A 27,981-nucleotide genomic window follows, 5' to 3' on the forward strand; every position below is an offset into this window, starting at 1 on the left:
TGCAGTTAACTTGATCCTGGACTAATCTCTGTATGAAATAAAGACATTGAAACTAATCTAGAATTCCGTAGAATCCAGCAAAAATTTTAATGTAAATAGCGGCTCTATTTTGGCAGGAGGCCAGCTTTATTATTCGCAACAGTTAGCGGGTACGTGCTATGCAAATTTCAAGACTAAACAGCGAATTTAACATTGAAATAAACAATTAACATAGTATCAATGGAATTAATAGGTAAACTCGTTGGCGTATTCAGTTAACCATAATTATTACAATAACGGTCGGTTACTACCGAATATTTAAACAACGTTCTAGCTAATGAAATAAATTTATCAATCTCATTATGAGGACTAACGCAGGCAATTAGAATTTATTATTAAAGCGGCGCTATTGAACTTGATTAGAGTAATTGCAATTTCCTGTTGGTCATTGTATGTATACTGCTTTCTAGGGTAAATCTGGTGGTAAAACGTATCTTTGCCACAAATTGTTGCAGTTTATAAAAAAGCAATATGATCGTTATTATTTGTTTCTGGTAGAGACAGTATTTTTCATATTTTCAAAGTTTTTTTTATTCGTTTTGTCATAACAAATAAAATGGCATTTGGCTGTACACAGATGCTACTAATGAATTGAGTTGAAACCCTTATTTTTTTTATTGGTCTGTCATTATTTGAACCACTTAAGCTTATTATATTTCATAAATTTTGAATCAGACATGGGTTCCAAGTTGTACCAAATTACATTTTAAACCAAAAATACAAAAAATTGATTCGGTGTCTATAAAATTATGACAACATGATTGGGTTCCTTTGTGCGCTTTGACTAATTTTTTTTTACAAACAGCTCTACTTAGGCTTAACCGTTTCTTCTAAAAAAACTGACGTTCACTCTTATTGACATTATGTAATACATACGTAAAAGAGGTATATTCAGTTTGGTTTTGTACTATAAACTCTACTTTTCAAATGTCCGAAAAGGAAAACAAGGTCTAAATAATTGAAATAATTACATTTCTTCTTCACTAACCAAGGAACGAAATTCTCAGAAGAAGAGTCGATAGAATGTGACAGTTCAGGTTCATTCATTTCAGTTTCTAGATCGAGGGGATATAATGAAAGCGTCTACGTTATGGTACTTTTTCTGTACCCTCCCCCTCTAAAAAAAGGAGTTTAAGTCTGGAAGACTCGTCTGGAAAGCTCGTTGAAAGGGTAAAAGGTCAACCAAAATGTGTTTTTATCATTAATTAGCTACATCTAAAATGTTTCAAATTTTTGCTTTTTTTAGGCTACCTAAACTATTCGGACTAATCTTTAAAATGACATTTTCTTAACCACAAAATTTCAAATCAATGTACCTATACAGCCAGGCATCGGTTGATACCATCACAATGGGATGTATCAATATGCATATTGCAATCCGTCTTATTGGTTTGTATAAAACCTTAGAAAGTTTATTGTGCATGATGGGAATTCAGTAAGTAACTTATGCAAGATTTCTAGAAGGACAAGTTATACAGGGTGTCCCATAAGTAATGGAAAATAATTTAATGGGTCAAAATAATACGATTTAGCACAACTTACCTTAGATGAAAAGTTAACGGAAACAAAAATACAGGTGATCAAAGTTATTTTTTTAAAATGCACTTTTTCGAATAACGCGCGATCCACTTGGAGTTTTTCGCTAAAACTAGGTATTATCTACTCAGTTTTAAGCCAGCTTATAGGGGGCGCCATCTACAATAAATGATTTGCTTTAAAATCGCTCTAACTTTTTTCTGGTAAAGCGAAATGACAACTGACATCCGAGTATCTGTTATCCAATATTTTCTGAACAGAAGAGGTATACTTAGTTGGTATCCTTAAGATCAACCGTTTTCGAGATATTCGCAGTTAAAATATTCGGTGCCATACATCATTGCAATTTGTCATCTTCTTGGAGGATGGAATTTAGCTCATTTCTCATTGCAAGTGAGAAATAACTCGAATAATTTTGATCCCGGAAAGCCGCCATTAAATTATTTACCATTACTTATGGGAGACCCTGTATAAAGCGTGAAAAATGCAAATTTTTGTTAGCTCAAATACTTTGGCTATTATGAAAAAATGCATGCAAATTTGGCTTAAAATGATTCCCATCTGAAACTCTTGTTTTCACGTATTCTGATTCGGCACTTCTCCCAATTTTTGGGAGAAGGATGGCTTACCCTGTTTAGTACTAAATGTGTAGGATTATTAATATTAAAATGGAAATAATTAAAAATTCAAAAACGCACCTAGTCTCCATAACCCCGAGACTGACAGGAGTTCCGACTCCCCTCCCTGAAACGGTTCCGGTCAGTCTAATATTGAATGAATATTGTCCTTGGCCGAAATAACAGTACTGAAGTCCCTGCTGACGTAGAAAACAAGCACCGGAGGGAAATACGGCCGGTACCCACACCACCTGGCCGCCTACACCCCAAACATACAAAAACTTATCCCCTCCAGGAAAAACGGCGGCAGCCAGCTGATGGAAATTCCCCAAAGTAGTCTTATCGGTTCCCAGACTTGAACCAGGAATCTGAACCCACTGCAACTGATGAGGTGGGGGGGCACTGACACTCACACTTTTGAGTCCGAGCGTACCGTAAACGAGTACCGGCGAATTTGTGGCGGCGGTAAAAGGTCCGGTGGGCGGGCGGGCGGCGGTCTGAGTTAGGTTTATGTTGTTGCGGATGATTGGTTGGGTGTTATTGTAAAAAACTCGTCCAGTTGGTAATTGCAGGGAAGACGTTAACATGACCGCAGGACCCGCCAGAACTGATGATTGCAACGAGGTTGGAGCGAAATCGGCATCGAGGAGCGAGGGGAAAGAGTCCGCCGCCTCGCGGTGTCGGTGGGGCCACACAGTGTTGTCAACTTGCACTCGGACCGAATATTTTGGCAACGATATGCAAATATGCATTTGTCTGAAAGGATTTTCCACCCAAAACAAATTAACCATTTTATGTTGAACGATGGGGGCGGCACCATTCATTACCTATTTGTCTAATCTACGGACGCAACACGGAAACGCTAGACCGCCGCAATCGGAATATGTTTGTGAAATAATGAGAACGAGATTACGAGACACGGCAGACCGCCACGACGAAAGTGAAAACTTTTTATTTTATTAATATCATGTCGCACGGAGAGAGAGAGATCTCGTACATATGTTCCACATGTTGGCTGTTTCAGCTACAATTTTACGGACAAATGTGATGCAACAACAAGCACGTCAAAACAAAAAAAAACACAAAAACATATACAGTTTAAACTATATGAAAACTTTACTCTAATTTTTCTAACAATGGCAACCATGTAGAGTTCGCCTGCGCCTTTTCGCTCAATGCCAACGGGGAGATTCACATGGAGGGTGCGAAATTTACGACATTGTCAAGTTGCGTAGAATAAAAAAGTTTTTTGGAAATTTGCAATGCTGCAATGCAATCGGTGTCAAGTATCCAATTAATAACAATTTAAATGTAAAATTATGCCATCTGTTTAATTTCTTAGGTTCGACAAAAAAGTGTATCTATAAATCAAATTAGTCTCATTTGGATTTTTTGCTCACGCAACAGAATTAGTTCGTGGTGAATGGCACCACGAAATCGAATTTTCGATAAACTGCCCACGGCATATCATTTATTTTTAATGGCGAAGTGACTTATTTTTAACTAACCAATTTTTTTGCCAGAATTTACATTTTGATATACGAAGACACCATTATAATAAAAAATATTATTAATATTGAGCTAAATAATCGATATTTCACCTGAAAAGAACTTACATGGGATAGAGACACATGGAAAAATCTGAAATAGGCTTATATCCAGCAGGGGATAAATAAAGGCTGACAAAGAAAAAGTAGCAACGTTAGAACTACAAAAATATTTTAAATGTGTTTCTCTTGACCTTTTTAGTTATTACTTCTTACTTGCCGCAAACCTCTATGTTGAATACTTTCCCAATTACAGTATCTCGCATTCTTAGTTGACCACCCTGTACAACTGGGCTTAAAAATCAAGAACAGTAAGGAAGCTTTACTGATCGATGGCAATGTATAAACTATTTGAAGCGTTGAAATGCATCATTTAGGTTAGTTAGTTATGTATCGAGAGTCCGCAGACCGCAGGTTTATTGTGGCTCACACAAGTTCAAGCTCATCCAGAATACTCAACTCCCTGAGGAACCGAACTGCTCTGGATGAGAGGTTGTCCATGTCTCCTGGGCGTACATCCGCCCGTTCAAATACGGAAGTCCTGTAGTTGGCCAGAGCCGGACATCTGCACAGTAGATGCGCGACCGACTCGTCATCTTCCATACACCAGAGGCATTCGGCGTCTTCCGCCAGGCCTATCCAGTGCAAGTTAGCCCTTAGCTGGTGTGGTCTGCTGAGTTGCAGGAGATTGTTGGTCCTGTTCTTAGAGGGCCCCCTAATAAACTCCTTGGAGTGAGCCAACCCTGTAGTTCTCAGCCATAAGTCGGAGTGTTCCTGATAACACTACTCCGTGATGATGATGATCATTTAGGTACGAAACTGGAATAATATCGTTTAAATTGAGTATTGATCTACTAATATACATATTTTTAACTAGTCATCCTTCAAACGAATATTATATTATTGATTAATCAAAATATTTAAAAATTCATAAATACTGATTCAATTTTAGACCAACGTATCGATGATGACGACATCCTGATAGAAGCGAGGATAAAAGGATGTTTGCTTTACTATCGTATAAGGTAGAGGGGTATGATATTTTCTCATATACGTAGATTCAAGGGTTGTTGTTCGATCTCACGCCCTATACGCAATCTTACCCCAACTTACCCTAAATATTTTAAAATTATCTATTAAACGAGGTCATCACTAGCCATGAAGAAAAGCCTGATAATAAAATACTAAAAGTGTAGGTTTTTTGATATGTGTATAGCCAAACTTCCTTGTATCGGAATATGTAAAATTGAGAGCATTTGTATTGTTTTGTTTGTTTTATTTCAATCTTCGATTTTATTTTGTACCTATTTTAGTTCTTCAGACATTTGAAAAAGTACAAACAAATTATGGTTCCTAACAAATCTTAAAAACAGAAACCTGTAGGTTCAAAAACATTTACTGAACCAAGATGTGATGAATAACGATAATACATTTACGACATATTATCCATTCTAAGCTACTTCTATCACTTCTTCTTCTTCATCTATAGAATATGAAGCTAATACTTATTCCAAAGGAGTTGCCTCAAATTCAGCTGCCTAACTAGTTATTTATTACTAACTAATTAGTCAAAAATTAAAGAAAAAATACAAATATACCAATATAAATTATTATTACTGATTAGATGAAAACGTATAGAACAAAAAAAAAAAGCAATTTGATTCTGTAAGACCTTCTCATACACGAAGTATAAGTAAAAGTGTCCAGCATTTCAAAAACGAGACATGTTCTACCTTTATAAACTCAAAAATAAAAAAATAAACGAATTCATTTGCCAATCACTCTGTATATGGCAACGAAAATTTAGATATGTAAAGTTACAACCAAGTGTGGGTACTATTACATTAACAGAGTCGTAAATTGTTTTATCGATTACGATTAATCGTAAAACGGTAATAATCGTGAATTAATCGAAATCGTAATGGTCGCATCACTATTAAACATACACGTTATTGTCATTATAAAAATTTTACCACGGACATAGTAAATAAAATATAGTCAGTCAATTAACTACTTTCGATGATGGTTAAGTATAAAACTTATATTAACATTTAGTTCTTAGGTAACGTTTATACACATATTTCGTTCATTTGAAATAAAATGTTGTAAACGCTTATTTGGAGCCAAATATCAATTTTCTAGAAAATAGTAAAAACTTTGGTAAAAATTTCGTTTTCTCATATTTAGACAGTCATTTGCAAGACAGGGAAACAAAGAAAAGTTAAAAGTCGATAAAGGAGTCCTTGAGCTCCTTTGCTCTGATGTTTGAGACCAAACGTAGTTCATAAATGCAAACTACAGAAACAGGACAACACATCAATAGCTGAGCATAATATGAAAAGAAATCCATTTTCCAATGCCTATGCAATATTGTATGCAACTTTAATCTCAATGTGGCAACATGGCAGCCACTATCGCTATCATAACAGGGGTTGGCAGTCGTTCAACCCTTGTATATTTGTATCCAGACAGCACTCTTCCAAAAGAAAAAAGAAATTCGTCTGGGCACCGTTGTCAAATCAGAGCTGGCGTTTGTGCATTTGTTAAAAACCAGATTCACCTGTCTCGCGTAATATCTAAAAGGCGAATTATTCTGGTGTTTCTGTATTACTTCCACATAAAAAATGTCATTTAGAGTTTAGAGCGACAAACATATATTCCAGTTTGGTGTTCGTCGTGCCGAAAAACGTAAAACAAAGTCACATTAAATCTTTTAATTTCTAGGTCGCTCCCATTTCTCGCATGGAAAATGCGACGTAGAATTCCTGCCAACGCTTTTAATAGAGGTTAGCTCTGGAAAATCAACGTTTTACGTCATTTCCACTACAGATAACCTGAACAATCCGGAACACGAAAAAAACGAATAAAATTCTTTGATTGTTAGTAACAATTTTAAAGAAATAAAGTCAGCTACAGTTAGGGCCTTGTTACATAAATTTTAAAAATTGAATTTTTAGTGGTAAATCAGCGGAGTAATTTAAATAAAATCATTTTCATATAACACCCCTAAAATTCGATTTGGGTGCCGGACAAGGTCCCGGAGATATAAGGAAAGTCCGCTAATCATGGACAAACCCTTGTAAAAATCCTCCAGTCATTTAGGAGTGTTCGGTAATACCGTATGTCGTTGATAGCGACTGTAAGGGCGTCAGTGGCGCAGACTCTGCGTATTGATTCGAACAAACCTTCTTTTATAAAGGGCGCGCCACCGTATTACAGCCACGGAAAATGAATACTGAAATGCGTGGTTGTCAAAACGTGTTGAAAATCCGTTGCTTCAAAACAGTTTTCAAAATAATTTTTAAATTAAGCAGCAGGAATACGTCCTGGATGTCCAATAATATGTTTTACCCAATAATTTGTTAGCTAAAGTCTTTGTACTACAAGGTGTTGAAATTTCAGAAACCAAATGGATGTCAACCAAAAACAACTTTAAAAAAAACTGATGTTATATCAATATACCAGACACATTCGTTTTTTGTAGGATTTATGTTGTAAAAAAAATTAAAACTTTTATTACAACCAAAAAATTTCTTTTTTATATTTTTACCACTATTATTTATTATTGTGAAAAAGCAATCGTACTTTCTGGAGGCACTTTTTTACACTATTCAAGAAAATAATTCTAGTTTTCAGTTCTAACGTTTTGTTTATTAGAAATCATCATCAACTTTAATTTTTAAGATACGGACCTGGACGAAACTATCCACTTGTAAATCTGTCAAAAAATTGGTCAATATGGACGTTATTTATACAGGGTGTTTCACGATAAATGAGTCATATTTCAGAGCTAGATAGTGTATCAGAAAATAATCCAAGTTTGCTGTATAAAGTAGTAGTTGTAGTATGTAGTGTGTAGTAGTTGCTGTATAAGTAGTAGTAGTTGTTTAGTTACGAACATACAAAATTATGAAATAAATTTTGAATAATGAAATCGACTTTTTTGTATTGTTATGGTTAAATTTCTTCCTTAATGACTTACTTGAAGTCATCTTTATTTTGGTTTTACCCTTGTTTCCAAATACAGTTCCTCTCGTCAATTTGGTTTTGAATTATAGTTGTCATTTTTATAACCTTCCACTGCAGTTTTCTCCATCTTTCATTTCAATTAGTTAACTTCACTTTGCTGCTGTAAGCGGGCTGTCGTTGTCAGAATACTGTCTCTCAGTTAAGTCAAAATTATGACATACAAAATTATGAAATAAATTTTGAATAATGAAATCGACTTTTTTGTATTGTTATGGTTAAATTTCTTCCTTAATGACTTACTTGAAGTAATCTTTATTTTGGTTTTACTCTTGTTTCCAAATTACAGTTCCTCTCGTCAATTTGGTTTTGAATTATATTGTCAATTTTATAACCTTCCACTGCATTTTTCTCCATCTTTCATTTCAATTAGTTAACTTCACTTTGCTGCTGTAAGCGGGCTGTCGTTGTCAGAATACTGTCTCTCAGTTAAGTCAAAATTATGACATACAAAATTATGAAATAAATTTTGAATAATGAAATCGACTTTTTTGTATTGTTATGGTTAAATTTCTTCCTTAATGACTTACTTGAAGTAATCTTTATTTTGGTTTTACTCTTGTTTCCAAATTACAGTTCCTCTCGTCAATTTGGTTTTGAATTATATTGTCAATTTTATAACCTTCCACTGCATTTTTCTCCATCTTTCATTTCAATTAGTTAACTTCACTTTGCTGCTGTAAGCGGGCTGTCGTTGTCAGAATACTGTCTCTCAGTTTAGTCCAGCTGCCAACTTGAGTTTATTTTGAATTAGTTTTTTAATCTGTTTCCTGTTTTATGCTGTTTTGTGGATAAAAACGTGCTCTGGAAGATTTGGTTAGCTTCGATAGTCCCCACCGTGTTACCGTTTGTCTACAAGCTTTTTAAACGCGTGGAAGCCATTTTCTCTTGACCGGCGAATCTAGCTGCAAACACAAGCCTAACTTTAACCTCTTCATCTCTTCATTTGTCTCATTGAGTGAGGATTTAGTGAGTGCTTGAGTATAGTCGCTTTACGCTTTTTTTTAGTGCTTTCCTTTGCAACTGGGGTAAGTTTCCTTTTCTTTTGGAATCAATGTGCTTTAGATTATATTCTTCTGAGCAATTAGTGACAGGGAAAAGACCTACCCTTTACAACCATCTAATCGTTTGAGCGAGAGTCCAGAGGTCTTACTCATTTCTTTGCTTTCTAAAGGGTCCTAGGATAGGGCTGAAACATCAGAAGTTCCGTACTCCTAGGACAGGTTGGAACATCTTAAGTTCCATACTCCTAGCAGAACAAACATCTGTATCCTCTAAACTACAACAAAGGAAACTGATTTGCCTGTAATTTGCACAGCTGTAAAGGAGTTATCAAGCAAGATTTACTTCAGCTTTTCACACTCAAACTCCAGCCACACCTTTTGAATTGACTATTGCTATTTGCTATCTAAATTGATAGTTTTGTTTAATTAATTTTGTACCACTGAACTGACTGACTGAAATGTGGTTTTAGCGGTCGAGCAAACCAAATTTCTCAGCTTAGTATTTATTGTATATGTTACTGAATTTTAGATTTAGCTGTTTTAATACCCAGGTCACAGAATCTTAAAAAAGGTTAATTATCACCATATATTTATAGATGGAATTTTATATTTCTAAAATGACGTCATTTTTTTGCAACTTTGTTTCTCGCATATCTGAAAACTTCTGCATTCTGTAACTTGCGAACGAAACCATTGCGAACAAATGTGTTTAGGGTGAAATGTGACAGTTTGCCGGTATAATTATTGAACAACCAGTATAAACAAAATACTAAAATGTAGGACATAACAAACTAATCCAGGCGAGGAGGTCAAGTCTACCTCAGTAGACCAACAATCATTCAACTTTCAGAAATGAAGCAATTTCCACTAGTATTTCTTCATTCGATCCGAATATATTTAAATTAGAAAGGAAAACTAAAGTTTGCGTACGATTGATATAAAATTAATTAGTTTAAAAGTGTCGTACGCAAATAAGAAACGCGTGAAGGCATTTAGTAAAAGGAGACAGGAACCGAAAGGTGCTGAAAAGCGAAAGAAAAAGTAACCAACTATAATTTACCATATACAATTGTTATTTTGTAACCAATCGGCAATCTATTTGCGGTTCTTTTCCTTCGACTTTTGACTAGTCGAATGTGTGTGCACGTCATTAAGATTTACGCCACTAATTTGAGGATTTATTTATACAAGACGAAATCACGTTAAGTAAGAGCGTGTGAAGTATTTAAGGAAAAGTGAATTAACGTTCAAGACATTAATTTGTTCTTATAATTTGTAAAACTAACAGAAGAGACCGGGAAATGGTTAGGAAAACCTTGCAGATGCCAACGCAGTTTCAATGGTACTTGAAAGTCATTAAACAGCTGACACCTTTCTAAAAAAATTATCTTTTCTACAGTCACTTTGATATACCTACCTATTCATAATATGTTATTGAAATGATGTGTTATCGTACTATTTTTCTGTAAATTAATAGTTTCCTGTCGATTTGCATTACAGTCTCTTTACCAAGAATATTTATTTTTTGTATGAACTTGAAAGATGAATCAAGTATAAAAATTATACATAACTCAATTATTATTTCAAAACAAAATAGTTGCCACAACAGTCATTTTACCAGCACCGTCATCAGGAAAAATAGCTTTACGTAATCAAAGGACTGAACAATTATAAATTTCCTACGGTTCAAAAGTGTTATGTGTCACTTATAAATAATCTAAGAATTTTGTATTTTGAAATTCCAACTTTGTAGCATTCACCTTGTGGAAAAAGGTAGACCGTTTCCAACTTGGTTTCGAAACATTTGGAATATCCTGTAGAATGGGACACATAAGTGATTTGGGTATTCTTGATTTATTTAATTTGAAAAATATAAGGTTACTCGAGATACTGAAAGAAAACTTTCACTAAGTTTTGTTAAAATACAAATATTTTTTTGCTGAAATGAAAAATAAAAAACGTAGTAACATAGGTTGTCTCATTTTTCCCTCCTTTGTCCCCCCTTTAACTTTTTTGTTTATGATTTTAGAAAAAAAATGTTTAAACAAAAGTTGTAGTTCTAAAGATTTCAAGATAACTTTCTTGAATTATACAGGATGTCCCAAAAAAGTGTGACAGGCCAAACTTATGTTTTTTTAAATGGAACACCATGTATATTATTCAACTTAGATATTAGAGCACGTCGAGACGATTTCAACGATATACGGTTTGTTGGATTTATCTTAATACTTTTGTCAAAAGTATTCAACATTTTTTTTTGTCCTTTACTATAACTCTCTTCACCATCTCCAATTGTCCTAATCCTGTTTACAATTTTCTTTTCTCCTTTTACATTTTTTTTCAAAGTGCAACTTGCCTGGGTGCTTATTCTATAGGAGCCTAGTGAGCTGAGATGAGATTTCTCTTCTATGGTCTGAACCATGAGAGAAATCTCATCTCATCTCACTAGGCTCCTATAGAATAAGCACCCTGAGCTCTACAATATGATTCTAATATGCTTTTTACGTAAAAAAAGGTCTGCAAGTTTTGGATCTTAAAACTTTACCGTGTTCGAGATTTTGGATGTTTTAAATTTACGTATGCTAATATGATTAAAGGGTTAACAGTCATTTCAGGTGTGTAGAAAAATGTTGGTGCCTTTTTAAGCAGCCGAGATGGTTGCAAGTAGCTATCAAATAGAATAAAATGGATTGGAAAAACTCTCCTAAACCAATTTTCAATAATTTGCAAATAAAATCTCAACTTTAACATCCTGTATCTATTTTGATATCAACTTTGGGCATAGGATTTCAGATAGAACGCAACATTTTTATGTCAGAAAACAGCCCAAGCTCTATTTAACAGTACTTATGGTCTACCCTGTAATACATTCTCCATACAATTTTTTTTTTGTAGGCAGATATGGTAACATAGTATATTATGTATTATTTAAAAGTAATGCGTGTTGTGATCATCGGCATTTATCGCTCATTACAAAGACTACATGTGAAAAGTAACTGCGCTATATTTAAAAGGCGTCAAGTCACAAAAACTATTACCACGAAACTGCTCACTTAAGGTCCGTTTTCACGCTCATGCAATTTGCGCAAGTTGATTTGTGCAAGTCAATTGGCACAAGTAAAACTGAATTGTTGGGTGCATTTTCACGCTCAAGCAATTTGCGCAAATTGATATTTCTCTATTTGCACTTCTGTCCACAGTCTGCATTTTCTCAGCAAGAATATCATAAGCCTGTGATTTTGCATTTCTATCGCTATATTCTTTGGATTTAATTTTCCAAAGGCAAGGAAAAGATTTATATAGTTCAATAAATTCTGTAATGAATTCTTTTTCTTTTTTTGACATTGTTTAGTAACCAACAATCAACACAGACAAAATAAATTACAGCATTAGTTACAGGCAACGGAAATACACAAGTCACGTGCAAGGTGTAGGTCAGAACAAGTCAAAACAAAGAATACGCTACTACTGAGCATGCGTCGAGTTGGAGTGTCGTTTACACGTTCATGCATTTGTGCCAACCGCATGCAAATTATCTGGCAGAACAGATTTTATTCAAGCCAAACTTTTTCGACTGCGCAAGCATCATGCTTCCATTCACACGCAACAATTTACTTGTGCAAATTTGCATGCACAAGCCAATTGGCGCAAATTGCATGAGCGTGAAAACGGACCTTTAGACTGCGACAAACTATAAAAATGCAAAAAAATCTTAACTAATTTAAATGAAAGTATATCTCACTCGGCAAAATTCTGAATAAAAAAAATTAATTGCGCTTATAATCGAATTAAAAATGGCAAAAGATCGTAAAATGTGAACGTCTCGGGAACCAAAAAAATAACTGCACTTCTTGGCTATTAAAAGCAAAAGGTATTCTGAAAATAAAGATATTTTTCAGCTTTCAAAATTTCGAAATTTGGTTATTAAACATCCATCAGGTAACTTGACAAGGAAACAGTAGTCGGTACAACTACACCATGAAAAATTTACAAAGCTGAACGAATTTTTTAAAACCAATTTCATAATGTTTCCTTTTAAATCGAGCGATATTCGCTCTCACCTTCGAAGTACCAGTCGAAAGTAGATTGTCTTCTAGTGCCACCAATTTTTGACCGAAATCCGCTTTTACTTTCGTTAACCACGACTATAGTTTCGTTGCTATATTTAGCGTAATATTATGAATGTCAGTAAAAGTAACATGTAATTTATCCTTCGCTTCTGCAGGCAATAAGGAATTATCATTATCTAATAACTGATGGTCTAAATCATGTACGGCAGGCTCGCTCTAGGCATGACGAGACTTTCCGCTTCATGATTGACGAATATTTCATTGTGTACGTCAGACAATTATGCCTCTGGAGAAGTCTATTAAATTAGCTATTTATTGATTCATTAATCGGATCCATTATCGGAGTTAGTTTTCTTCTAGCACAGGATGTTGAATTAAACTGAATGAAGGTGAACCATTTCGATCGTCCGATAACTTCCTCTCTAGTGAGCGTAGCGATCACACCTTATATTGCACCTCATCTCGATTAAAAACAGTTTAACGTTCTTTTGAGGTAAACAATCTTAAAATAAAAAATTAAATCAAGTTTTCAACGCTTTAGAGAATAGTGGCGAATTGCATCGACATATTTAAGAGCACCCTAAGTGCTACCTAGGCTAAGTTGTGATTTGACTGTGACATTTTACCCATAACCTGTCTCAGACGAATCACAACTTAGCTTAGATGAAGTCTAGAGTGCCCTTAAATACGTCGGTAAAATCCGCATTAATTTCCTTCAAACTTCCTCAGACTCAATTACGTATCTAAAACATGCTATCTTTTTTTTAAGTAATGATATCTCATCTAATATCGAAGGTCGGAATTATTCCATAACCCGCTTATTAGTGTTGGCACTGCCATTTTAGGCAAAATGATCTACAACATGGCAGCCATCGCTCATGTGCTTTCTTGCAAACCAATAATTAGTTCATTTCTCTATTGCTTATTGAGTAAGAAGTGTCACTCTAATAATCCTAAATTACTAACCTCCTTTCTAGGTTATTAATCAATGTTTTTATTTATGTACTTTCAAATTCGATTACAAAGTTTTTGTAATTTGAGCTATTATGCCATCATGCCGTATAATATTGCTGTCATCGTTTGAATATCTACTTTTAAATCAGTTCTTTTTTACAAACAACTTCGTTTACTTTAAAGTAAGGGTAATAAAGATGATCTCGTTATGTAAAGTGGTGGAAATGCTCCTAGGTTCGCTTTGAAATAAATGAAATATCTCGGAAACAGTTGATCCTAGTCACTTTTGTGAATAGTGGGCAACAGAAGATTGATTATCGTCACTGATTTTCTGACAGTGTCAACCGGAAAATGACGGCCGCCATACTGAACGATTTTTGTCTCCCACTTTGATTGCTATTGCTCCTTCCTGCTATATTTTTTTATTCATTGATATGCATTTTTCAAACTAAACAGAACAAGTAGAAATTGCTAAAACTATTTTAATTTACTTAAAAGGCTGCAGATTTTCTGGGACTAGACTCGTCACATAATAGATTTCTCCTTCGCGTGTAGGCCAGCCACGACAGATACGATCTTACTACCATAAAACTTTTCAGCTACATAAAACAGGGGCTTAAAGAAATCCTAAATCTAAATTAATTATGTAGCAGCTCTAATATTCGAACAATATAATCGCAGGATAATTATTATGAGCCTCTCATATACGCGAGAAAACATAGAACCGCTGAACTATTAGTTCTGGCTGAATAATGCTGCATATTTGAAATAATAATTCAAATTCAAAAATAAGCGGGGAACGGTGCAAATTACCTATTCGATAAATTTATTCCCGCTTCATTTACACTTTCACGTAACACACCCATTTTCGAATATATGATGTAAAGGGGTTTTGTACATCAATAAACAATATACTTCATCCTCCAGCAACACTGCGTACGGCATCAACGCTACATAGCCACATGCATAAATTAATCCAGTGCCGTCATTTGGTTGACAAGAAGGGTGGGTGGGGGATAATAGGAACACTCACTCGCAAAAGGGTATGAGGGAGAAATTCGGGGCTAAATCCTGTAGCGGAACGAAAATTGGTCATAATTGCAGAGCCCTAAATTTTGAATATACGGTGTATTGCTTAGCAAGAAATGAATACGTGACGAAATAACAACCCTTTTGGATGACAAGATAGAAGCTATCGTCACCCCAAAATAAAACGGCTGCATGATTGAGTTTACTTATCGTTTTAAAGTACTAATCATATTTTATGCTGCAACTAGATATTTTTTAAACATATTGTAGAGAGAGTGTGGAGTTATTATTGTAGCAAAACTTTAACCACGCAATTCAAACACACATTTCATCTACGTCCTAAAATAAGACTAGTTGCCAAGCTTAAGTGGCTACCATACAATGACCAAGATACATATTTAAGGCATTAATTTAATTATTTTAAAACAAATTCTACGAAAATCTACAAGACTTCCTAGACACAACAAAAAATGGCAAAAAAAACAATTATTATGGGAGATCTCAATCCGCGAATAGGTAATCTGGATGGAGTAAAACAGAAGTTCAACAAAGAGACGCTTAATGAGAATGGATAACGACTAATAGATCTGTCTGATAAACAATCTTCGAATAAATAACACATATTTTGTCCTATACAACACAAAATCTATCAAAAACTATATCATAGCAAACAGAGAAATACAATGGACACATAATGGATGTACCCACTCTGTCAGCAGCTAATGTAGGTTCAGACCATGGATTTGTATTAAGAAAACTAAATATAAAGATAAATTCTAAGAAATTAAACCAGGCACCGGAGAACGATTGAACATGAGCCTAAGCAATGAAAGGACTACTAAATTGTACCAAAACAGATTAACACAAAAACTAAACAGCCATAATTGTGTTGAAAATGAGTGACATGAATAAATTTATACGTATCGAAGACATCACCGAGGAACAATTGACCAAAGATTTTACAAATCTATGAGGAGTAGAAGAAGATTATAGAGAAAGCAATGCGGCAAACAACAATGCTAACAGAACGGAAATTACACAAAAAGAAATAAATACAAGAATAAAAAGCCTAATGAATAGAAAAGCGCCTGGCCCCCATGGAACACTAATGAGCTCATAAAGTATGGAAAACCAACATTACATACTTGGTTACTAAAATTATTTTGGAAAATAATAACAACGGAGAAAATGCCAGAAGAACGGAAAGACAGCCTTTCACTGTCGATACTTAAAAAGGACAGGAAATACCCAGAAAACTATAGGGGCATAAGCTTAATGAATAACACTCTAAAACTACTATATTGCCGTTAGTAGTTAACGGATAAAAAATAAATTAGAAAAACAACTAGGCATAGCGGAAGAACAAGAAAGTTTTAGAAAGAATCGCAGCACCGTAGATGCAACATTCATTGTCAGACAAATAGTGGAAACGTCATGTGCTTTGTGGATTTAAAAAGTCTTCGATCGGGCAAAAAGAAATGACATTTTAAAAACGCTAGATCAAAAATACACTTTTTTTAACACTCATATAATAAATAGCTTCGTCTTATTTTGACTTTATTTTACTTGTGATTTTATACTAGTCTGACGCCTTATTATTAGGACAAAAGTTCATCACTGTCTTTAGTAGGTACGCCATTACTTTTGTTTAACTTTTCGTACTACGTATTAACTCATTTTAAAAACGCAAATTGTAGTAACAAAACATTAACCACAATAATTAATAAATGACGTCATTAAAAAAAGTCAATTACAGCAATATAGTGACGGCAAAGTTGTTACCTTTTACATAGTATAAGAGATAATCCCGGAATATCCACATGTCAATCAACGTCTTTCGGATATCTGAAATAAAACATACAGGCATTTTAGTATCAAATAGCATAGAAAATAGAGGGGCTAATATAATTTTACTAAATGCCTTCGGCACATTCTCGAACGTAACAGTATAGCATTACATCGCTAATCAATTAAGTACACTAACAATGTTACGTCACTTCACACATTACAGGTGATTGTTTAATAATTGTTGTTTCAGCGACCTTGAATTTAAGTAGTGAAATATCATTACCTCAGCTACAATTAGTACAAGTATTTTTTTTTCTCTATTTGGTGTCACTGAAATGGAACTTAAAGGATTATGCTAATGTGTTGATTGTGTTTAGCTATAAACTTTGCAGATTCATGTAGGCAATTCTACATACTTTTTTGTGTCGCGCAGTTTATCTCCTCAGATAATTGAACATTTGTCAAGTTAAAGAAGGTTGCTAACAAGAAAATACATTGAGGACAAAAATGTTATAAATTTATTTAAAATTCAATGCTTGCGCAATTATTAAACTGTATGTCATTTATACAGTCGCACAAAATGTTATGTTGTGTCTATAGTAACATTATTAACTCATCCTACTTCCTACTATCAGTTTCAAATGGTCTCACAGTACTTTCTCTTCTCATTATTTTACATGTTTTGCTCTCTTGCCTATGTAAGCTCCTTGAAAGGGACAATTTCCACACCCTAGAAACTGAGCTTTCTGAAAAGACAATGCAAAAATCCCTTCTCACTTCCCTGCAGCCTTATGTACCATTATCCCTTTCTCAGACACATCCCACTTCTTTTGACATTCATGCACCCGTCACCCATTTGGCCATCTTTTTAACCTAATTTTTAACCCACACTCTAACTTCTCCCTTACACTTGAGCATACTTTGCTCTATTCTGTAACATTGAGCTTCATCTCAAGCTACGACAACGCATGGTGAGATGCTATATTTCTGGTCGGTTCTTCTCTATGCGGTGGAAAGTTGGACCTTAAAAGCAGTCCTGTTTAATATATCAAAGATATTAGGGATGTTGATTCATCAAAGAATGCTGCGTGTTTCTTGGACCGATTTGCTGACCAACGAAGAAGTTTTGCAAAGAGCCAGAAGAGAACGACAATTGCTAACAACAATAAAATATCCCAAATCTGCCTATCTGGGCCACGTATTCAGTGGAGAAAAATACTTCGCCGCCTTCTCCAACTTTCAACATTCTCAAAAGAAAGAGACATCAGACAGTGACCAGGAGTTCAGGAAAATGGTGAGCTTTTGAGATAGCAGAAGATATAAAAGCACTCTCCAGAGTAATCGACAATGACAGAGCCAGGCACATGAAAAAGAGGAAGAAGAATAAACCAAATCACGTGACGAGTGTCATTACGGTTGTAACTTGTTTCAAGTGAGTCGCTGTTCTAGTGGGTTTTACCATAAGGACTGAATCTAGTAGCAAGCCAAAATTGATCATAAAAACAAATTCAATTTTACTAAAATCAGTACGAATTCCACCTGTAACCTGTAACTATGTTTGTGTAATATTGAGTCCTGGATGAGAGAAAATTAGTTAGTTTAGTAGCTTGAAAATTACAAGTGTTATTGTAGTACTACAACTTGGAATACAGGGTGTCCAGTTTACATAAAGGGATATTAGGATTTACCTTATTAAAAAACAGTGAGGAATACAGAGTTCGTTAAATTAAAGAAAAGTTTAACAGATACTTTTCCACTGATATAGGGTGAAAAAAGCGTATGTATTTGAGAGATCTTCATACTTTTCGTAATGTAAAAACTACGATCATAAAATTTTCAAGTAAGGGAACCAAGAGGCATTTGTGTGTAGCAATCCACTTCGTTTGTGTGTAATCGATATCATTTCTGTCCAAAATATTCGAAAAAAGTAAGGTTAAATTGTCCTTTACAAAATTTTTGAAAATTTTTGAAAAAAACAATTCTCGGACAAACCACCCTAATATTATGCATAGCACACAGTTTTTCTAATTTAACCAATATAGTTTTCCCGCAATTCAATTCTTTGGTGTGGAGGTTTTTCAATCGGCTAGTCGTCCTTGCTTTTTATTATTCTCGGTGCGTACGCTACTTGAATTTGTTCTCCTTTCTACTAAAACGAATTGCTTTTTTAAGCCTTTGCTATTAGAGATTATTAAATGAATGGAAAAAAAAACGTATGTAGGTGATATTATAGTAATTAGGTAGTTGTTTGTTACGTTGTGAATGAGTTGGTTTAAGACATTAACGCTACGCCGACATAATTTAAGTGATTTATGAATATAGTCGCAATTCTGCTGAGAGTTGTAATTGAAATTTGACAGGATTTTGCACGTTAAACATTCAGGAAGCTATTACAAGAAGGTCAACTAATTTAATTATGTCTTATTTCGCAAGAAAAAAATTAAATAATGTGAACAAGATAATAGATTTACATAATATTTACAAGTAATACTCGTATAACCCAAGCGACTGAGACAAGAACGTTGTCTTAATAGGCTAAGAAAAAGTTTAATATTTTTAAGACTTCAGAAGCAATGCAATAATCTAGATAACTCAAAACATTAATTATAATTTTTAAAACGGATAATAATTCTAATAATTATCCACAACCCGAACAAATCTACTTAGTGATTGCAAGATATTGACAGTTAGTTGACTCAGTTAGGAATTTTCGCTTCGAAAACAAATGTGCAAGCAAATGTGTCTTCAATTTGTACTACATGCTACTGTTATTAACAAAACAATTCAAAGGAAATACTACCAAGTCACGAACAATTTAATTTTTTCAATGCCAACAATACTCGGAATCAATATCAAATTATTAAAATATTTTCGACATTTTCAGAGTGAAATTACCGAGCTTCAGGTCGACAAATGAGCGAATTTGCAGTGAAAATGTTACACTACAATTCTGAGAAACCTAATTTCGTTTGGTTAGGGGCCTATGTTTGTATTAGTTTGAGTTTCAGTCTATAAAACCTGGTTTTCTTATACAAGTCGTGTTTAATTTTTTTAATATGGAATTTAGTAATAAAACAGTAATTTATGTATATGAAATCTAGTAATAATACAGTTTCTTTTTTACATTCAGTTCTATTTTGGGAAACATTTAATTGATACAGTCAAAATTACGAAAAAAACATATTTATTTTTAAATGATCAGCAGTCACTTATTTTTTTTTGGGGAGTCGTCCAGAAATAAACACAATTGCATTGTTAACAACATAGACACGTGGCCAACACAAGCTCGAATAAACATGAAGTAGTTCTGAAATGTTTGTATGCAAACTTTCATTGATACTACATTTAAAAAACGATCAAATGACAGTTGATTTGATGGTAAACAGGTTGATTTGTTTTATTTTGCACCACCCTTAAATCCTTTCCCCATGAGTGTACAGAAATATACTTGGTAAATACAAAAGTTGTAGATAATTATCTAATTGATTAAAGGAAACCATTTGGGTATAGGAAAAATGACATTGACCGTATATAATAAGTAAAAAACAACAGGTCTACAAGTCTACTTAATGTGACTGTGAAGTGAATTATCATTCACTTTATTGAATAAATAGCATGTGGTTTATCATATTAATGAAGAGTATTTTTTCTATGAAGTGATGGGCTGACGATATGTTAAAGCTGCAGCGGGCAGAAACTGGACACAAAAAGCGCAGAATAGAGATGCCTGGAAGAGACCTATCTCCAGCAGTGGAGAAACTACGGTTTATGAAGAAGATTGTTTATATATTACGCTAATAAAAATTGAGTTTTCAGAAAATCTTATTTCAAAGTTCAAATTTCTATACATTGGCCTTAAGTAATAACAGTAACAACATCATACAAGTTTCAAATTTTTGGTTGTCCAAGATCTATTGACGTCCTATCAGCATAATTTGATGGAGGAAAGAGGAGCAAATAAACTTGTAAAATAAAAAAAATATGTATAGTAACTAGTCGTTTCCTCCTTGTTAGTTAGTATAATAATAGAAAGTAATAAACGCGATCATAAACGATAAAAAGGGAAAAAGAATTGGAAAGTTAGTAATTGGTGCACGTTTAGAGGACGTCTTGTCCAATACAATCCTTTCAAACAATAATTATCTGTGACTAGCATGACAATTCATGAGTTTTTGTATATTATTCATATAAATAAAATAATAGCCTTTTAATAATTTATTTCAACTGTTAATAAAATTTCATTTTCAGTTTTACATATGTGTGATTGTAATAAAAAACTAAGCCGATAGGAAGGATCTAATATACTAAGTAAAAAAAAACTACCAATAGGAGGATATTCTCTCAGAAATATGATATGAATTTCGAAAAAACTCACCCTAACAAAAATAAATTTAATATTGAAAAAACGGAATTACTTGAATTGCTTGTTGGAATCATATCGATATTGATCAAATCATAACTTTGCAGTTGTCCCATGTCCTCATTGTGTAACGGGAGAAAGTATATTTATAAGAGAAAATTGTTAGGCCCAGCTTATTGCTTATTACTTATTACTGACAGCCCACGCTCTTGTAAAATAATGAATTGTTTTTGTGTGACGACACCCAGACAATAAAAATTTTAAGCGTTTTGTCACCAGGGATTGAGACAAGGTGAAAGAAAGCGTTTGCTTGGCCCTGTTTCGATTTCGTTCAGGTTTCTCGAGTGTGTAAACAAAATTGTGTTACGTCGTCGTTTCGGTCAAACTGGCACTTTTTTAATAAAGCTACATTAAAAGTTTCAATGCCGAGAGTTGGGAATACCACGCGTATAAACAGCAGGCAACAGTCGTAATAGAAAAACGACATTCGAATGAAGAGAAGGGATTCTGACACTGCTCTGCGAGATGGTTTTGACCGCATCCAAGGTAAACTCAAGGCTTTTTCATTTACCTGACAGACCCAGAAGGTCTGGTATTGGTACCATTGTGTGCGGACGGTTTGAAAAGGGAAGGGAACTCATAAACTCGTCTCTTTATGTGGAGGAGTTTAACCTTCTGACAATATGGCAACCAGTCCGTAAACGTTAACTAAAAATGACCTGCTAAAGCCAATTGGAGAAAAGCCCAACTACGGTTCTCTGGTAATAAAGTGATATTAAGTAAGAACAATTCGCGGGTACTTCCTGTAAAGGATTAATAAACCATATTCATGCATAATAGCGCTTAATGAAAAAACTTCAAGGTAAAAGGAGAACTGTAAGGAAAAAAACAAAGGGCGATTACACCGTGCAGTCGCCATGGTTTTTGACCTCGGATAATGCCCAATTAAACTTCGAGCTGGTTTGATTCGCGGAAAACGAAAGAAGCGGCACGATTAATGATAATGTGTACCAAGTTTACCTCAAAACCACGTACGGAATAAATGGTTTGAAAAGACACGAGAAATAGTAGTTGAATTGGATATTTCGATCGACTTAATGCGCATTAGAAGCTTCAAGCAAAAATGACCTGGAGACATATCTATCTGCATTCGTAATATGGCAACCATATTTCAAAATGGGGTTTCTAGGACCATGAGAATCAAAGAAATATGTATGTTTGAAGGTTTTTTGATGAATTCCTACTAAACTAAGCAAATTAGCATATTTTTTTTAACAGAAACTATTAAGGAACTGGTTATGTACCAGTAATTAATAATTTCATTTTTTGTACAGGGTGTTCCAAATTTTTATCGTAAGGAAACGTGAAGAACACTTCAAAATACTCTATGTATATGTTTAGTAATACAAAGTTGACTCAATGGAGTAAAATCTAATAATAGTAGTGTGCAAAAACTTTAATGGTGTATTATAATGTTTGACAAAACATAGAACGTTTCGTTTAAAAATTAAACATTTTAACATTTTTCTGTTAATAACTTTTCACAAGACTTTTCATAATTTTTCAATAATTTTGACAAATCCTGTACAATGTAAATCAAACCGATTCCAGTGGCGTCTAGAAGTCAAGAGAGAAAGAGTCAAGAAAATCACTAGAACTGGAAGATATAGAGGGAAGTGCTATACAGGGTGATTAACTAAGATGAAACGTCGATTGTAGTAAGAAAACTAAAAATAATATAGGTTTAAAACAAACATTTTATTAAGTACATAATAGGGCCATAAGGAATACATCTGCAATATTTTCGTGAATTCAGCGTTGCCGCATCTTCATAAAATCCACGACAGCAACGGATTTTTCTTCGACAACCCTACTGACTGACGACTATTTTTAGATTCTGCTACTTAATCTAGACAATTCTTATTCTATATCAGCTCCTCTCCAATTACGATCAATTTCGAGATATTGACTATTAAACACTGTAATTTTTTATATTTTTTTAGTCTATGAGATTAATTAAAAATTTTTAAAAACGTTGACAATTCTGAGTAATTTTCTGTTTTTTTTTTTGTATTTTTTATCCAAAACAAAACCAAAAAATACCAGCATAACTCAAATGTTAAAAATGTAAAATAGGAGGAGCATGAAAACTGTTTTGCTTTATATTATTAAACCGTTTGCATGCTATAGCCTCCAAATATTAAAAATTCCAAAGTTTAATATCAGTCAACCAGTCAATATCTCGAAAATTAGAACAGAAAAACTTCACACAAAAGTTATTTACATTTTAAGGCAGAATAAAAAATAGCCACTAGAGTTGTCGAACAAAAATTCTTTGGTCCCAAAATTAAAAAATAAAACATTTTAGATGTATTCATTATGGACATATTAATAAAAATCTTGTTTCAAACTGAATGATTTTTTGTGACCTAAATACACTCAGTCTAATGTGAGACAATCTAACATTAAATTTCCAAAGTAGCAAAACCTACAAATTTAAAAATCAACCGTAGATTGAAGAAACGGGCACAAATTTTCCTTGAGAAAAACTTGAGAAAAGCAGATTCAACTGCTAATACATCATTTTAATGCAAGAAACGTGTTCTTTTTAACTAGACAAAAAAACAAAATGGCGTTGTTAAGAAAAAAAGAAGTTGATGATGGTATCTCAAGACCGAAACGTCGGAACTGAAAACGAAATACATAAAAAGATAGTCCTTAAAAAGTTTCTCTAACAATGCTTAAGTCAAATTTTAAAATCTTTAATATTAGCGAAAATACAGCACTTTCTTAAAAATGGTCGTTTTTGGTTTTTCGAAAATAATTCAAAAACCAAGCAAAAATTAAATATTTTTAAAACGGTGTTGGACTGCCTAATAAATTCTCTAAAACTTCCCCCATTTAACCTTTGCAGTAGCTCTTACGGGAAGCGAGATCCCTGTATAGAGAATCGAATCTTGGACATACTGTATAGTCAAGCTTAATAATCTATAATGTAACCACTTTGTAGTGTAAGCAACTGTTCATTAAATGTTTATGCCCTCCACGTGTAAATAATACCACGTTCAAAAAAATATCTACGAAAACTTTGCCGATCGACAAGTGATTGAGACTATCAAGGAAAATCATTGAACTTATAATACTAGGTTATTGCTCTACGAAAATACCAGTAACAAAAAAAAGAACTGGTTAAAACATGTGAAAAAAGAATTTGAATTCGCCTATTCCCTAGCCCATTATTTAGTAGCCTAATGAATTTTGCTTTGACAGGTTAGTCAGTAAACAAATCATTAATAATTGGTCTGTGTAAGTGCACATTGACAGTTATACAATAGTTCTGCGATTTGGAACAAACGGTGTCGAAACCGCCCTTTAAATACCAAGCACCTTAATAATTGATACAATTTCTTGCCGGATCTAATGTATGCTATTGACATTAAATGCTAACCGTTCAATTTTCAGACCGATCTAAATATCACCGATTTCCCTTGACTTGAAAATCACGCAAATTAAACTGATTTGATGTTGATGATAATATTGGGGTTATTCTACTAATAAAACCACTTGAATAAATTGATAATTCTTTGCTGAATTTACGACTAATTTTCTATACCCATAAAAGAGCGACTATGGAATTTTTAACATGATGAGACATCTTAATTTGTTTGACATTAAAGTAAATAGAATATGTTTAAAGTATTCTGAAGAACAACCCATAATATTTAAATATTTAGCGCATTAAAAGGTAATAGAGTACATTTGGTCTGAGATGTATGTATATGGTTCAACTAATAGAATTAGTTTAAATCACGCAGACCTTCTAAAAGTTGCGTGAGATTTGGAAAGCAAAAAGCCGTTATTGGGCAAATTTTGATATGGCATTTTATAATTCGGTCGCATGTGGGCTAGATTTGACGTAAGAATCGAGTAAAAGGCCGCTACTTAGATAAACGATTAGTTATTGCACTTATTAAAAAGGAAAAAAATAAAGAGAACCACACGCATAACTACCATAAACACATTAATAGTCAATATTCACAACAAAAATTAGCACATTAGTGTCATACATACGCACATGCCACTTTATGAATCACTTTACCTAATGGTTAACGAGGTGTTTAATATTATTTCTGCCAGTTACACCGTATGATTAGAAGAGACCTTGAACCATGCTTCTTGGCAAACAACAAACTATTCCATCACGAGCAACTTTACCATTTGATCAAAAGCTTTATCGTGATCGATACAAGCCTCAATGGGTATTGACCCATACGGAATGAAAAAATCATATAACTCGTGGACAGGACGTGTTATGGTACGTAACTCCGTAAAGTGGTTAAGTAATAAGCACTGTTTCCTTTTTGGACAAAAACCATAACTGATTGACACATCAACTGTTTTAGATAAATTGGGCGTGACTAAGTATGACAATAACAAATTTACACTTTACTTTGCCAAGTGCTAATTATGTTTGTTTATGCCTAAGGCAAATCGAATGACAAAAAAAATAAATATAAACATTTTAAATTAAGTTCTCCGCCTTAGTCCACACGGTATTATAATAAAAACGAATGGTTAGTTATTAGCTCAAAAAATTCCAAAGTTACACGAATATTGACACGTAATCTTGACATCCAAACTTGAGAGTCGCAAAAATATGAAAAAATTGTAAAACTATCACTATAACTTTTTTGAAAATATCGATATTTCGATTCAGTACGATTTGGCATAGCAACAAAATTATCAAAAGATGCATTATTAACCTAAATTCAGACGATCAAAAAAACAAATTTTTCCAAAATGAGTTAAAACTACATCTAGCGCATTGTAGAAGCAGCCTACTATCTGAGACACACTCAGAGGATGCTCTATAGTCTGAGGCAACCCTCTATGCTTGTGAGAAAGGTGCTCCACCAAAGGGGTGGTTACAATCGTTGATTTAAATCTCCCTATCAAACTTAATTTTAAATGTATTTTTTAAGTTTTAATTTTCGCACTCAGGGGATGCTCCGTAGTCATGGGTAATGTCCTTTACCCATGGTAATTCCTTTACTAAAGGAAAAGAAAATTTCTTCTAGACGCGTTTAAATAATAGGCCTATTTCGTTTTATGGATAACTTCACGCTAACCTATTTGCGTAGAAATCATATCGACTCTATTGTGGATCAATTGGTAGGATGAGCGTGGTTACCAGGTTCCTGTAACTGAACACTTTTAAAATTATTGTAAAAAAATTTGATAAATATTAAAGTTTCTTGGATAGTGTTCCTCTTGCAACTTTGAACCTAAGAGGCATCCGGCACTTTAAAAACAAATTTAGAAACGTGTGGCAATATTAAAAGTCTCTGGAAAGGCTTGACAGTTCCTAGAGACTTTTTAATAAATTCCCTACTATAAATTTTTATAAAGACCTTCCATATTTTTAGAATAATTTTAGAGACTTGACATTTACAAAATATTTCGAAAAAAGTTTAAAAAATTAAAACTTTTTGGCAGTGATATAAATTTTTGCCGTAGTCATGACGTATAACACCTCCATTTCTGTGATTTTTTTTAGTTAAAGCCTTGATCTAACTTTAATTGGTTGTATTTCGAACTAACTGTAGATCTAAAAATTAGTTTCACCAATCAAATTTTAGTCATTTTTTTGCCCTACAGTACCGTACAAAATCTGCTTTGTTGACGAAATATTAACAAAAAAAAATCAAAAAATGTGATGAGGTTTTTGAGGCTCAGATACTTCAGACAACCTGTAAAAATTTCATTAACGTCGCAATTTTTTCCAGGTAAAAAGTGAATATCGACTGGACTTGGACTAATGCCAGACAAAACTTTTTTGCTTAACAAGCACAAACGTCCTTATAATTAACTTTCCACCAGTATTTTTATGGATCGCAAATGTATTTTCAACGTTCAGCGCTGCGGAGCGCACCTATTTATCAATCAAAAAGGTCCAAATTCCATTAGGACTATCCAATTTTTTATGAAAATGGTCAAAGGGCAAATGTAAGCGATGGAAAGCGTAAAGGGAAAGAGCAGCGTTAATCGGATCCAAAAATAAAAGCTATTAAAAATTAAACGCGTTGAATCTCCCCCCATTTATATGGGGAGGGGTCTATACACATTGTTGTATAACAAAGCTGGGCGAAGCCATTATAGAATGGCTTTGTCTCTGACAAAAACAAATAATTATAAAAATTCATATCAAATCACCTAAAAATTAATAATTACTTGTAAGGAACATCAGAAATAAACGAATCATTAAAAATGTAAATTTACATTCTCATTTACACATAATGGCATGCACAACAAAAAATATTGTGTGAGTCACTAATATCAAAATCGATGAGTTGTCATATTGCTTTATTCTGGAAAGGCAATTCCATAGGAGTGGCCTTTGGCAAACGTAAGATCATTCAACAAAACCTCGTCGGAACTGAGTGAAAATCGATATAAATCCACGGATGCCAGTTGTTGCAGCCATTCTAAACTTTGCCAGATTCTCCATGTGGACAAGATAGTTTTTAAAAATCAAGAGTTGTAAAATACTACACAGTCCTAAAATAATAACCCTGAATTGGTCGTTACCATTCAATTCCGTAATTTGACCTTTACTTACACGATTTAAAATTGGCGGACCACCGCTAAGAAAAGTTGCCTGGTCTGTCTGCAAACCTGACTTGGAATCTAGAGACTCATAATTTATCTTATGAACTGGTTAACACTAAACGTTAATGGTGGATAAAATATTAAATACACAGCATTCGATCATTCAGTTCTTATGGAACATATGAAATTAATTATTATAAAGTGTACATAATTAAATACAAACAGAAAAACGAGCTATGACGCAAGTCAACCATGAATGCAAACGGATTGAAAAAAAAGTGGTGAACATATGACTGCATCAGCAGATTACTAATTAATATTTTCCAGTCGATGTTTCCTCCTCCAACACATAAGGAGACTTTCAGGGACAAAGTTCCTTTCTAAAGTAGAAAAAATGCGAAA

General features: G+C 33.8%; 1 protein-coding gene and 1 long non-coding RNA gene across 3 annotated transcripts in view; both read right to left on the reverse strand.

Moving 5' to 3' along the window:
- gus (splA/ryanodine receptor domain and SOCS box containing gustavus) overlaps nucleotides 1-27,981 on the reverse strand; it is a 114,211-nt gene that overhangs the window by 75,200 nt on the left and 11,030 nt on the right. The window contains exon 2 of one of the 2 annotated variants that reach the window (XM_081994840.1): nucleotides 16,605-16,667. Coding sequence is in view for 1 of the 2 variants with exons in the window: in XM_081994821.1 (XP_081850947.1) it covers nucleotides 2,274-2,983 (710 nt within the window). In the remaining variant the exon portion in view is untranslated. Of the gene's footprint in view, nucleotides 1-2,273; nucleotides 2,993-16,604; nucleotides 16,668-27,981 lie in introns of those variants that run through there. The other variant, XM_081994821.1, reaches the window with a different exon arrangement.
- On the reverse strand, nucleotides 27,234-27,977 carry LOC145733777 (uncharacterized). The gene is made up of 2 exons (XR_014179282.1): nucleotides 27,590-27,977; nucleotides 27,234-27,528 (listed from the first exon to the last, which is right to left on the reverse strand). It is a non-coding gene; the product is annotated as an uncharacterized LOC145733777 (long non-coding RNA).

The sequence above is a fragment of the Ips typographus genome, linkage group LG1 (genome assembly GCF_016097725.1).
Source record: "Ips typographus isolate SLU linkage group LG1, UJ_Ityp_2.0, whole genome shotgun sequence".
In the NCBI taxonomy this organism is placed as follows: domain Eukaryota; kingdom Metazoa; phylum Arthropoda; class Insecta; order Coleoptera; family Curculionidae; genus Ips; species Ips typographus.